The sequence below is a fragment of the Colias croceus genome, chromosome 4, assembly GCF_905220415.1.
Source record: "Colias croceus chromosome 4, ilColCroc2.1".
Lineage (NCBI taxonomy): Eukaryota > Metazoa > Arthropoda > Insecta > Lepidoptera > Pieridae > Colias > Colias croceus.
The window spans coordinates 643,720-657,858 of record NC_059540.1 but is presented as its reverse complement, the minus strand read 5'-3'; the positions used below and the strand labels follow the sequence as shown (position 1 = coordinate 657,858).

At 35.4% G+C, this 14,139-nt stretch overlaps 1 protein-coding gene across 1 annotated transcript in view; it reads right to left on the bottom strand.

The window, feature by feature from the left end:
• LOC123691455 overlaps positions 1-13,240 on the bottom strand; it is a 40,016-nt gene extending 26,776 nt beyond the window's left edge. Inside the window, exons 1-5 of the mRNA XM_045635858.1 lie at positions 13,111-13,240; positions 12,604-12,825; positions 11,737-12,525; positions 8,366-10,441; positions 7,550-7,775 (exon numbers count right to left, since the gene is read on the bottom strand). Coding sequence (XP_045491814.1) covers positions 7,550-7,775; positions 8,366-10,441; positions 11,737-12,525; positions 12,604-12,753 — 3,241 coding nt within the window. The 5' untranslated portion in view covers positions 12,754-12,825; positions 13,111-13,240. The remainder of the gene's footprint in view (positions 1-7,549; positions 7,776-8,365; positions 10,442-11,736; positions 12,526-12,603; positions 12,826-13,110) is intronic.
• Positions 13,241-14,139: the final 899 nt, after the last annotated feature.

Here is a 14,139-nt window from a genome sequence, read left to right as displayed (position 1 = left end):
GATTACATGATTTTCTAAACATCCAGCGTGAATTTGTACACACACTATTACCAAGATGCAAAGATTGTTGTAGAAGAATCGTCGCCTTACTCCATGACGTTACGGTATTGCCATGACGCGATCTTGAAATTTTACTCTAAACGCGCCTAAAGATGTTTCACTCATATTAATATTACGCAAATTAAATCATTTCGACCTTCGACGAAGCCTTCTTCCATTACACCATTTATGGTAATTATTTTTGCATGCTTGTATTGGCTAAACATGTTTGTGCTTTATTAATATAATTGTATCACCATTGAATACCATGTTTAAAGCAAAATAAAGATTTTATTTATTTATTTATTTATTTACACTGAAATTAAAACTAAACTAAACACTCATAAATAAAGAATAAATAAATGTGAATATGTAAAATATAATATTATTTTTAACTGTACGAGCAATAAAGGCAATATTTTTATTACAATTTTCTTTTATTTTACGTTTAATAACAGTTTTGAATAAAGAAATCATGCAATCGAAGTAATCCGCCCTAGCGATACACTAGCGATACTAGCGCGAGTGAGTGTGATGTCAGAGGCGCTTCGAATCTACAGATGTTTCGTCCTAAAATATGTAAACTTCAATAATCTATATCTCAGTCATTTATTGATGGATTTCAAAATTTTTTTCGGCCACTGATTAGTTTTGATCTATTTTTTAAGACTAGTAAGGTGAATATACTATTTTCTTTTTTTTTAAACTTTTCCATTTTTCCATACAAACAAAATTTATGTCATTGAAAAAAAAATTAAATACAAATAAATTCAGTATTTTCTGATTTTTTCCTTTGTACACTCACTATTACCTAGTTGATTACAAAATTTGAACTTTCTAGGTCATCTGGAAGTGGGTTAGGTTTTGTATATGTCTATAAGTCAGTCAGTCTTAAAAATTGCGATTTTTGGATATTAATATCTACGCAACTGTTTAATCTGTATTTATGAAATTTAAGGTTCTTGTTTATCTTGAGGTCCTCTTGATATGTACCAAATTTGGTTTATATAACTTAAATAGTTTTCGAGTTATAAGGGGGTGAAAAGTGGCTCGAAATGGTTCGTGTAAATATACACACGGCTGCTGCTCGCCAGTTCTCTTCGCTTGAACTCGGCTTGACACGCTGCCGCGTGTCTAGATATTTCGTTTTGTTAGAACTGCACATTTGCTTAACTTTTTTCAATTATGATTACATATTTATAATAATAATGACCGATACAAGTAATTTTAAGATTTCATTTTACTGATAAACCATACTAAACATAATAAACAATTTCTGAATTGAAGAACTGACGTCGCTACAATTTTGTGTCAATAAACCTTTTTTCTTTTTAAATACCAGAGACGTTACTCTGAACATCGAAATCTGACATCTAGAATCGAATACATTGATTACTTGTGAATAAAAATCATCATAAATTAATAAATTCGATTTACAAATGTTTCAAATCCGTATCGATTAATTCACTTTAATCGATGTTTTTAATCAGGTTACCTCTCTTCGAAGATAAAATTGATAGACGTCAGATGTTGCCTATTAAATTGGCTCGACTATAGTTATTGACATAATATTATGTAGTTAAAAATATATTTTTTTATACATATGTCAGAGAATTTAAATAACTCTCCATAATTAATTATAGTTAGGTAGATATGTGAAATAATATTAAATAATGACTCAGTGCGCACACCTTGCGCGGTCGATGGTAGTACCGAGACTATATCATCGAGCTACTGACTCAAAGAATATAAACCATAGCATGGCCCGACACCCCATGCATTTCATATCAATTGAATATCAACACTATGTTGTACACCATAGAGTTCATTATAATAGGAAGGTATAGCCACATAACAACTACTATGTTATAATTCTCTCACACATATATTGGTGATGTTGTAAATTATCATCGTATGCATATTGTTTGGAACAAAAATAAAAAAATAAAATTCGTAAAATTAAACACAGAAATGCACTCCTTTTCTATACTTTCTATATCATCTATATATTTTCTATATTCTAATTAAATGACAATAGAGTATAGAGCTTTTTTAGGCGTAATTTATTTTTAAGCATAATATATGTAGGGACACACATGTACAATTCGCTGATCGAGCTTTTTGTATATGTGTGCGTCCACATTGTTTCCCCGACGCTTTTTAGATTTATTAGAATTTAAAATCAGTAGTGCATAACGGCTATCATAAATAACACTAATGTATTGTGAAGAGTAATAAAGCAGTTGAAGGAAAGGTTTTATTATTTGGGCAACCTACGGGGGCAAAGGCACTACTCAACATTGGTGACCCCGACGTGATTACCATTTAACTAGCTTACCGCCCGCGCCTTCGCCCGCTTTTGTCTAAAACCTAATAAAAACCACGTCAAAATCCGTTGCGTAGTTTTAAAGATTTAAAGCATACAAAGGGACATAGGGACAGAGAAAGCGACTTTGTTTTATACTATGTAGTGATGATAAAAACATTTTAAACTTTCCTTATATATATTATACCTTCGTGTATCAAATCGAAATAGAATATTAAACAAATACGAAAATTCTCTACATTTCGAATAAATCAACAGGAAATTTCATAGCTATTGTCTCAGTGGTGAATTACAACACTTATAACCCGACTTTTTTATTACGTAAAGAACTTCAGACATATTGTGAAATTTTTGAAAAATAATTATTTCGGCAAATCGGTTATTTCTAATTTCTCTAGGTTATTTTAGTACCTACCTATAGATTGTGGTAGTGTTTTTTGGTTTAACGTTTTTTTAAGATACTTAATTAACGTTTGATTCTTTTATCATAATTTTTAATTAATGAACTATCTAGACACGCGGCAGCGTGTCAAGCCGAGTTCAAGCGAAGAGAACTGGCGAGCAGCAGCCGTGTGTATATTTACACGAACCATTTCGAGCCACTTTTCACCCCCTTATAACTCGAAAACTATTTAAGTTATATAAACCAAATTTGGTACATATCAAGAGGACCTCAAGATAAACAAGAACCTTAAATTTCATAAATACAGATTAAACAGTTGCGTAGATATTAATATCCAAAAATCGCAATTTTTAAGACTGACTGACTTATAGACATATACAAAACCTAACCCACTTCCAGATGACCTAGGAAGTTCAAATTTTGTAATCAACTAGGTAATAGTGAGTGTACAAAGGAAAAAATCAGAAAATACTGAATTTATTTGTATTTAATTTTTTTTTCAATGACATAAATTTTGTTTGTATGGAAAAATGGAAAAGTTTAAAAAAAAAGAAAATAGTATATTCACCTTACTAGTCTTAAAAAATAGATCAAAACTAATCAGTGGCCGAAAAAAATTTTGAAATCCATCAATAAATGACTGAGATATAGATTATTGAAGTTTACATATTTTAGGACGAAACATCTGTAGATTCGAAGCGCCTTTGACATCACACTCACTCGCGCTAGTATCGCTAGGGCGGATTACTTCGATTGCATGATTTCTTTATTCAAAACTGTTATTAAACGTAAAATAAAAGAAAATTGTAATAAAAATATTGCCTTTATTGCTCATACAGTTAAAAATAATATATAATTTTACATATTCACATTTGTTTATTCTTAATTTATGAGTGTTTAGTTTAGTTTTAATTTCAGTGTAAATAAATAAATAAAATCTTTATTTTGCTTTAAACATGGTATTCAATGGTGATACAATTATATTAATAAAGCACAAACATGTTTAGCCAATACAAGCATGCAAAAATAATTACCATAAATGGTGTAATGGAAGAAGGCTTCGTCGAAGGTCGAAATGATTTAATTTGCGTAATATTAATATGAGTGAAACAACCTTAGGCGCGTTTAGAGTAAAATTTCAAGATCGCGTCATGGCAATACCGTAACGTCATGGAGTAAGGCGACGATTCTTCTACAACGATCTTTGCATCTTGGTAATAGTGTGTGTACAAATTCACGCTGGATGTTTAGAAAATCATGTAATCTTTTAAACAGAAAACGAGTTTAAAAAATTGCAGATAATGACGGGGCAATGTGCGCTGACATTCATAACATACCTACATGAAAATATAGAAAATAATACTAAACAAACCATACAGAGAAACCGCAAGAAAAAAAAATCGTGTATAAAAAGTATTATATTTATAAAGTAAATCAAATTTGCAGAGTAATTTTCTGTACAAAAAGTAATGATATCCCACCAAAAACATAAATGTAAAAATTGGAGCCGAGTTCAATCGTTGACTTAATTTGCCAAAAAAAGAAATGAGATCTAAATGTGTGCCAAGTTCTGCAGACAGTCCAGAAATTTATTTACAAAGATGTATTAAGTTCTTAGGTTGACTGAAAACTCAATTGTTTTATTTTCCCTTAGAGAACAATGTTTATTCCAAAATATAACTTTTTTAATTTGAATAATATAATTATTTTCACAAAGCAAACAACTAATGACCCATTGAACCCCATAATTTGATGAGGCTAGTTTTACATACTGTTTATATTTTGTGAGGTTCTAAAAACTAGCCTCTTTGGAATAAACATTGTTCTCTAAGGGAAAATAAAACAATTGAGTTTTCAGTCAACCTAAGAACTTAATACATTTTTGTAAATAAATTTCTGGACTGTCTGCAGAACTTGGCACACATTTAGATCTCATTTCTTTTTTTGGCAAATTAAGTCAACGATTGAACTCGGCTCCAATTTTTACATTTATGTTTTTGGTGGGATAGATCTAAATTCTATAGACTTAAAGATAGATTTCACTATTGTGATAATATAAAATTATAACTTTTTTTTTTAGATCGATGTTTGATCTTCTGCCTTATATATGCCATAGAGAAACATCTTCTTCGTTTTATGAAAAAATTAATAGAACCAAAGAGTTCCTCCTTCACTAGGTTTGATTTAATTTGAACACATATCGAAGAAACAATCAATTAAATTAAGAGAACGATCGTTCGAGCGTTGACATCACCCAATTTGCTACTAGCTGTGCCCGCGGTTTTACCCACATTGCTCCGCTTCTGTCTTAGCGTGATGATATATTAACCATTGTATAGATACATACATAGATACAATGGGCTATCTAACACCGAAAGAATTTTTCAAATTGGACCAGTAGTTTTTGAGATTAACTCTAGCTTATTTTTTTTTTTTTTTTTTTTTTTTTTTTATTGACGATAGGGAAGAGCTTGACCACAATCTCGCCTGATGTTAAGCTGAGATGTGGTCTAAGATGGTACGCGCTTCCCTAGAAGGTACCTGTTCACTCTACGCTTGAAGACCCCCATATTGTACTCGTCGGGGAACACAGATTCAGGAAGCATGTTCCAGTCCCTTGCGGTTCGGATAAAGAATGTGGAATCGAACCGCTTAGTCCGGGTACATGGAACGTCCACCATATGGCGATGCCTAGAATCTGTGCGCCTCGACGATCGATGGAAGAACGGGGATGGCGGAACAAGATCGTGCAGTTCCGCAGCGCACTCACCAAAGTGTATCCGATAGAAGACCGATAAGCTAGCCACTCTACGGCGGTGACCGAGGCTCTGGAGTTTTCTGCCTACAAGATCATCGTCGTTAATGAGCCTCTTGGCACGCCTCTCTATCGCCTCAAGCGCCTCCAGCTGGTACTTGGCGGAACCATCCCAGAGGTGAGAGCAGTATTCCATACACGATCGGACTTGTGCCTGATAAAGATTGAGCAACTGTCCCGGGCTGAAATACTGTCTCACCTTCGCCAGAATTCCAAGCTTTTTTGAGGCAACTTGGGCTTTTGATTCTATGAAGGAGCCAAAGTTCAGAGTAGGCGTTAAGGTGATACCAAGAAGCTCGAGGTGGTTAGTTATCGGCACGGACACACCTTGGAAAGTCGGAGTCAGATGGAATGGACTCCGTTTAGCGGAGAATAGACACGCCTGGGTCTTAGACGCATTGAACTTGACCAGATTGGCATCGCCCCAATCGGAGACCGCCTGTAAGGACAAGTTCATGCGATCGACCATCGCCTCTCGTAGAGACTGAATTTGTGCCGTACTGGTTCGCGCATTGGATACATATCTCTCCACAACAGTGCTATCGTCTGCGTACCCATAGATACCGGGTTTCAGCAGATCGTTGATATGTAGCAGGAAGAGTGTTGCGGAGAGAACTGATCCCTGAGGGACCCCGGCATTAATAGCCATTTGGTCGGACGAGCAGCCGTCGACGACTACCCGAAGCGACCGGTCTCTCAGGAAATCTGAGATCCAGGCACAGAGACCAGCAGGCAGACCGTAGGATGAAAGCTTGCCAATAAGACTATCATGCCAGACCCTATCAAAGGCCTTCGAGATATCAAGGGAGACAGCAAGTGCTTCACCATGATTCTCGATGGCCTCGCTCCAGATGTAGGTGGCGTACGCTAGAAGATCCCCAGTAGACCGGTTTCGGCGGAACCCATACTGTCGGTCACTGAGGAGGTCGTTCGCTTCTAGGTGTGCCAGGAGCCGGCTGTTCAGTACACGTTCCATAGTCTTACAGAGTATGGACGTGACTGAATTATTATTTGAATTATTATACTTATTATATTAGTATAGATAAGTTCGGTAACTTAGGTTGTATCCAGAGTCAGCCCGTTCAGATTTTGGATAGCTGAGGGCATCGCACAACGTGACGTGACGTGCGTACACTCGTGTGCAAGCCTAGTCACGTGCAACATCGTGCGCTTACGCATAATGGAACTGCAGCGTGCGAGCCGAAGCAGCATTGTTTTTATTTCTTCCATTTATTTTTGCGAACTATTTGTATGTCTTTGTTGTAAAAAATAGCGAAAATATGGCTGGTTTTATATTGCTTACTTTTCGCTCGTTACAGATCAAAAGAAAGGCTGACTAACGACACTAAATTTATGTTTCTATGATTATTTTTTTAGTTATTAAAGTCAGATGATCAGACCAATTCGAAATTCGTCTCACGCTTTAAAACAAGCTTGAGGCTTGCTTTCTAGAGAGAGGGAGACAGACAGAGATACACGCGCACGCCGCCCAAAAGCGTAACAACGTAAAGCGCGATAAGAAACTTAAGTTTTTTTTTTTATTCATGAATAGGGAAACATTTAGCCGCTGTTTCACCTGATCGTAAGTGACAACGCGTCCTAAGTTGGAGCATTTACCTAGAAGGTGCCTATTCACATTTGCTTTAAATTTGGATAGATTATTTTTACTGATTACCGGCTTCTTAGCTGGGAAAACTGTATTCGGTAGAGTTCCAATCCTTAGATACGTACTTAGTTCATCATCACTACATAGTATAAACAAAGTCGCTTTCTCTGTCCCTATTTCCCTATGTCCTTTTGTATGCTTAAATCTTTAAAACTACGCAACGGATTTTGATGCGGTTTTTTTAATAGATAGAGTGATTTAAGAGGAATGTTTTAGTATATAATTTATTAGGTTTTAGACCAAGCGGGCGAAGCCGCGGGCGGTAAGCTAGTAAAACTATAATATAAAAAAACAACTCACAATTAGGCGGAGTCAACACCAGCCCGTTCTGCTGCGCCCAGCCCACCGGGTGTATGTACGGGGAGGTCGGATCCACCCACGTGTCGTACATGTCGTCCCAGCTGTCGAAGTTGATCAGCAGCCGCTGGTCCAGCGCGTCGGTCACTGTGGCCGCGCACACCATGTCGTTGTGCCGGTCCTCCGCTTCGAGCTTCATGCCGATGCGGAAACCGGTGGGCTTCACCATCTGTGTGAAAGTGGTGTAATTAACAAGTGTAAACATATGTATACCTACTAATGTTATAAAATGAAAATGTGCAAGCGTAAAGAGGAAAGATTTGAAAAGAGGAAACATTTCACTCATACAACATCAACACATATACACATACACACACATATACACGCACGCATACACACACGCACATATGCACACACTTAATATTTAAAATGGCAAGTAAACTTTGAAATATTTTTTATGTAATACGATGAAAGAGATTGAGCCTCAAGTTCACAACACAGGGGATCCTAGTGTGGGGTTCAATGCAGCACATGTAACTATATTATGTAACATTTTTTGAAACTAATACAGAAATTTTTCATTTTTTCATTTTCACTTGTGTTTGTTTGAAATGTATACTCTGAAATGAAGCAACATTTTGAAAAATTATTTCACCAGCAGAAAGCTACATTATTCTTAACTGGCATTTTTATTGAGATGTTATTTGACTGAGAGTCAAAAATTAAGGACATTAAAAACATAAAATTTGTGATATTGAAACAATAAACAAACTTTAAATTTTAAAGTAAAAACAACAAAGATAATAAGAATATATTTACCGTCGACGTAGTGACATGCGGGAACAGCTGCCTCGGCGCCGCAATAGCGCGCATCTGCTTCAAGTACATCGGCCACGAGAACGTCGCCGGCGTGTAGCTGGCCGGCGGCTTGAGCGAGCGCCCGTTCTTCTCGCACCAGCCCGGCGGGAATATGTCTATCGAGTCCGCATTCACCCAGAAATCGTACACGTCCGGGTACTCGTCGAAGTGCAGGCGCATCCTGTAGCCCTGCACCTCGGCCACTGTCACCACACAGAACATGGACGGATGGTGCGGATCTATCGCCTCTAGTCGCATCCCCACTCGGAACCCGTTCTTATTGTATGGGAACGGGTCCTTAAACAATTTAACAGGAGCCGCTTTCGCCTTGCAGACGTCCAAGTAACGCATCCACGAGAAACCATTCTTCCCGCACATCCATGGATATTTCTCGTTCTCAACTAGTTCTTCATTCATTTTCATCAATAGTACTTCAGATATTTGTGTCTCCTGTTCCTGGCTCCTAACACCGTCCTCTTTGTCTTGCAACATTTCAGAATCAGAGTTCTGTTTCCGCATCAAAAGCTTTTTCATTTTATTCCTCTTCTTCGCCAATTCAATTCTTTCTCTTTCCCGTTTCTTGTGGTTTAGCTTCTGATATTCCGTTTGGCATGTAACACTGCAGAAGTTTTGGTTGATGAATTCCGCGGCCATGCCGTGACATCCGCACCCGTCACATCTGTAGAGGTCTTCAGGTGATGACAATTTCTTTTCTTTTGTCTTATCAATTCTTTGCTTCAAAGGCGTGTGATATTTCCCGACTGAATTGTCGTCTTTGTTGCCGTCAATCAAATCAATGATACCAAATTCATTAGTCCTGAAGTGTATGCTGCTTCCTTGCAGCTTTGCGACTCCGTTATTCCATATCAAGCCAGGTGGATCTTCTTCCATGGCAGGATCTTCACGTTTCAAAGTGATGTACGTAATATCGTTAGCGGTGCTTTTGTCAGATTTCTCTTTATAATCTTCATTGTCTGAATCTCTATCCTTGTCTAGCTTTTCATCACAGAAGAGGGACGGGACGCGATGATCGTCGTTATTATCAGTATCTATGTGTTCATCGGATTTATTCATTGGCTTCATGAGAGGCGGACCTAGTTTAAAGTTTTTATTGTTTAGATTCTCTACACACAGAGAAATCCGACGTTTAATATTAGCATTGTTTATTTTCCGTTCACTATTATCGGAGTTGGAACGCCGTAATATGGCAGGAGCCGCTATTGTAACAGGTGCTATGTCATTTCTATCTAAGATGTTTTTGTTTAAAAGGCTTTTGCCTTTTTCAGGAATTGCCAATGTAAACGATTGCTCTTGACTCTGTCCACCATCGTCATCAGCAATGGACACAGTGTAAATGTCATCATTCATTGATGCATTAGTCTCTGGTATTGATAAGGTGTACTCGCCCTGCTCACCAGTGGGCTCAGCTCTAGAGCCAGGAATGGATATAGTAAATCCTTTGTCTGTCTTCGGACTTTGAGGTATAGAACCATCCTTGCCATTAATAGTAACTATCTTCCCTAGTGGTTGTAATGGAGGCACTTCAGAAGACTCCATTGGAGTATCTCGCATGACTGTTATGTTCCCTTGAGGATCATTCTGTATTTGTCCGTTAGCTATTTGAAGGTTTATCACAGGTCCCTTAGTTGACATAGTAGCAGGGAGAGTGACGGGTAAAATGAATTTCGTGTTTTGAATCTTTGGCATGTTCATGGGTGTTATAAAAAGTTTTTGGTTGTTTGTATTAACAGATGTTTGATTGCTTGATATCAGTATTGATTGGTTTTCCGTTATGCTCTTTGTGCTGGGTTTTTTAACTGAGCTTAAATATGCAATAGTTTGTTTTCCCTGGGTGCCAGGAGCGATACTGACTGGAACCATCATCTTGTCATTCCCTTTCGGTTTTTGAATCACAATCGGTTGAGCTGTATTAGCTGGTGCAAGTATTGAAGCACCTTTTTGTCCTGGAAGCTTTGGAGCAATATTGGGCTTATTTCCAACATTTGATATTAAATGGATATTTGAATTGCTTGTTACCTGCAAGAAAAGAATTATCATTAATAGTTATTTCACAATATTGTATGCACTTCACTATCTTAAGGTAATACCAATTATCTATTCTAGATATAAAAATAAATGTATGTTTAATCTCTGTGATAAATTTAAATAAACAAAGAAGGGTCAAACAAAACCTTTGTCAAATACTTTTTTAGTTCAAATACAAATAAAACAATGGAATTTAATTACAAAAGTTGTTGTGATGAAATGAAAGCTGAAATATTTGAAGCAACATAGAACACATATCATACCAGTCAAAATACTGAAATAATAACTAGATTGAAGCTTTGCTTTAATACCTAATAAGCATTATTTACATAATTTTGTTGTTAACATAAATTTTTATGCCTTAACTAGCTGCGCTCCGCGGTTTCACCCGCGTGGCTCTGTCTTAGCGTGATGATATATTATAGCCTATAGCCTTCGTCTATGAATGGGCTATCTAACACCAATTTTTTTTTCAATTCGGACCAGTAGTTCCTGAGATTAGCGCGTTCAAACAAACAAACAAACTCTTCAGCTTTATAATATTAGTATAGATAACATTTTGTTTAATTATATTTGTTTTCGTATAAACATACTACAATAACTACACAAGGTATCATTTTTTATAGTAAGTAATTGTATTCTCCTTCATTGAATACTGTAATTTCATTGACAAAATTATGAATAATCCACCAATCATTCCATTTTATATTTAGGTATAACTACCTACGCATTATTAAGGAATTATTAAGAAATTCATTTAATTATGCAATTTTTTGTGAACTTTTTGTCATATGCCTCTCACAATAATGTAAAATTAATTTTTCCCAAAAAAAATGGCACAAGAATATTGTGGAAATCTCACGATAAATAACAATTACTATGCAAATACATATTATACATATTTAGTACACAGAATTTTTAGATTCCCAGTTTCATAAAATGTATCAATTTTATTTTCTCTGAACATCCATCAAAGTATAATTAGTTTATTTTTCCATAGAAATATTACATTAATATCATCACAATTTCTTTATTATTGAATATTTTATGTGCACAAAAATAAAAAGATATTCTTTATTAATTTGAAAACTGAATGTTCTGTAAAATTCCGCTACAATTATTGATTTACTTAGAATGTAAACAACATCTCATGTAAGCAGCTTATTGATATGTATTATGCATAATTGATGAATTAATGAAAGTCTTAATCAAATCTATTAATAGAGGTATAATAATTGTTAAATAGGAATAATTATTGGACATTAGAAATAATTTGCAATACTTACAGGTCTCCGGACAATAATCTGTGGAGGATTGCCACTCGTGCTGGCTTGGCTAATCACCTCTGTATTAGTCATTGGCTTCAGTCCTGTTGGTGTTTGAATGTACACCACATGAGGCATTGTTCTCGGCGCACCTCTCAAAACTGCTCCAGAATTTGATGAGTTCGGGAGAGACAACTGTATAGAACTACTCGATGAATTGGGTATTTGAACTATATTCGACCCCATTTGTCCTTGAGTCACTGTGGGATTATTCATTTTAACCTGCACTCCTGATTCTGGCAGTTGAATTTGAGTGCTCGGTACATTCATATCTGAATTACCTTCTAGGTTGCCTGGTCGAGCATTTGAACCCATGTGTAAATGTATAATAGAATTGTGAAGTGGCTGAGCTGTGTTTTGGAGAAGGGGCATAGAAGGTAAAGTGGGTCCTGTTAGTTGGATGTTTTGATTTCCTGTAGGAATTTGTAGTGGCACATTTATTGTTTCGCCAGCTGGTAACTGAACAGGGACGTTAGTTGTTCCGGAAACTTGTATTGGAAGACTAACGGGAGTGATTTGCAAAGGAACAGTACTAGTTGTACCAGACAATTGCACAGGCACATTAATGTTAGAAGTGGAGCCAGGGATCTGAACTGGCACATGCACTGTGGATAGTTGTAAAGGATATGGGGAGTTGTTTGTGTGTATTTTCACAGGAGCAATTGAATGAGTTACGAGATTATGAGTTATGGGCATGGAGCTCTGTGGCGCCTGCACCGAGGTAACAATCATACTGTTCGAGGTTGGCGCCTGGAACGTAACAAACAAAGTCATTGAAGGCGCATATATTTATAATCGCATTTAGACATCGAAATATTTAAAACTTACACGCAATGTGTTTAATAGCACATTGTGCGCACTATTCTGAGGAATATTAACACTAGCGGAAGTGTTCGTAGCCTTCAGCAATCTTTTTTTTAATATTTCAGTTTTTGGTTCATCAAAGTTTTGAAGTGTATTACAATGTTGTCGCTCCATTTCTCGACGTACAAAACATTTCCGTAATCATTACAGATGTTTTATTATCTTAAACAATTCATTATATACGACCTGCAATGCAATAAAAATAAAATATTTTGGTGTGAAATAGAAACGCACTCCACTAAATCTTGGTAATATTTACCCATCTGGTAAAAGTTATATCCAAATAAAATTAAATTTCAATAATCAGAAACCAAAAGTATTTTTCAGGATAAATATAAAATGTAGTACATAATCGTAACATTTTTCTTTCGCGAGTATCGCACTCTATCAATTGTGCAGCTACTTTTGCAGAACCACAACCTTTTAAAAAGAAAAGTTATTGAAACACTAAAACAATAATTTATTACGAACCTGTTGTTGTAATTATATGAAGAAACATTTCATAGGTAATATTCTAAATATTTTACAGCCATAATCGTATTGAAAACCATTTAAGAAAATAAATTATATTCAGCAAAGCGACGAATTTTACCTGCCTACACAACTGGTAATAATTCTGACAACATAACCAAAATTCAATGCAATACCTTAATGTTGGTACTCTCAAAATTTTCAGCCAATCACTATCTTGCATTTTCATGACGAAGCTTTCGCGCCCGATTATTCAGCTAAAAAAATGAATGCTCAACAGATACTCAAATAATAATTCTATACGAACTTAACTGTTATGCAATTAACTACTTTTCTGTTGAGTTTTCCCTTATCTTATAAATAAACAAATTAATAAATATATTCAAGACAGTATATTGCGCTAAGTAATCTTTAAAACTTACTTTAAGGCTATTAAAAGTAATAATAATATAAATATGTTATCGCAGCCACGATAAAATATTTTATTTTTATTTGATGTAGATTAACAATTACAAGTTTTGCAAGTATTAATTAAATTTATCGTTATTTTTCATATCGTTACGCAATTTGTAATTGAATGCAACAAATTTTCAGCATAAAATTGAATATAAAAAACACTAAACGATAAGCGGAAATGAGAGGGATCTAGTTTTCATTCGTTGTTCTTTTCGTGTTTCTCAGTATATAATGGTTCCTGAGCTTCCGTTATACATAAGTTTACCGATCGGATACACGTACAACAATACAATACATAGGTATACCATGATAAAATCTCACTAAGACAGTAATTATCATATTTTAACCAAACAAAAAAATTGATTTATCTAACATAAGATCCACTCCACACTTTTACTGCTGAATCAAAATTTCATAACTATTATAATATATATGCAGCACATTATTAAAACTTGAAATTCTTATATTCTATTGACAGTTTCCAAGTTATTAAATTAAATAATTCGTTTTGTCCCAATAAAATATTATTGGATATTTTTTTTTTATTGTTTATTGGAAACTTACTTAATTTCG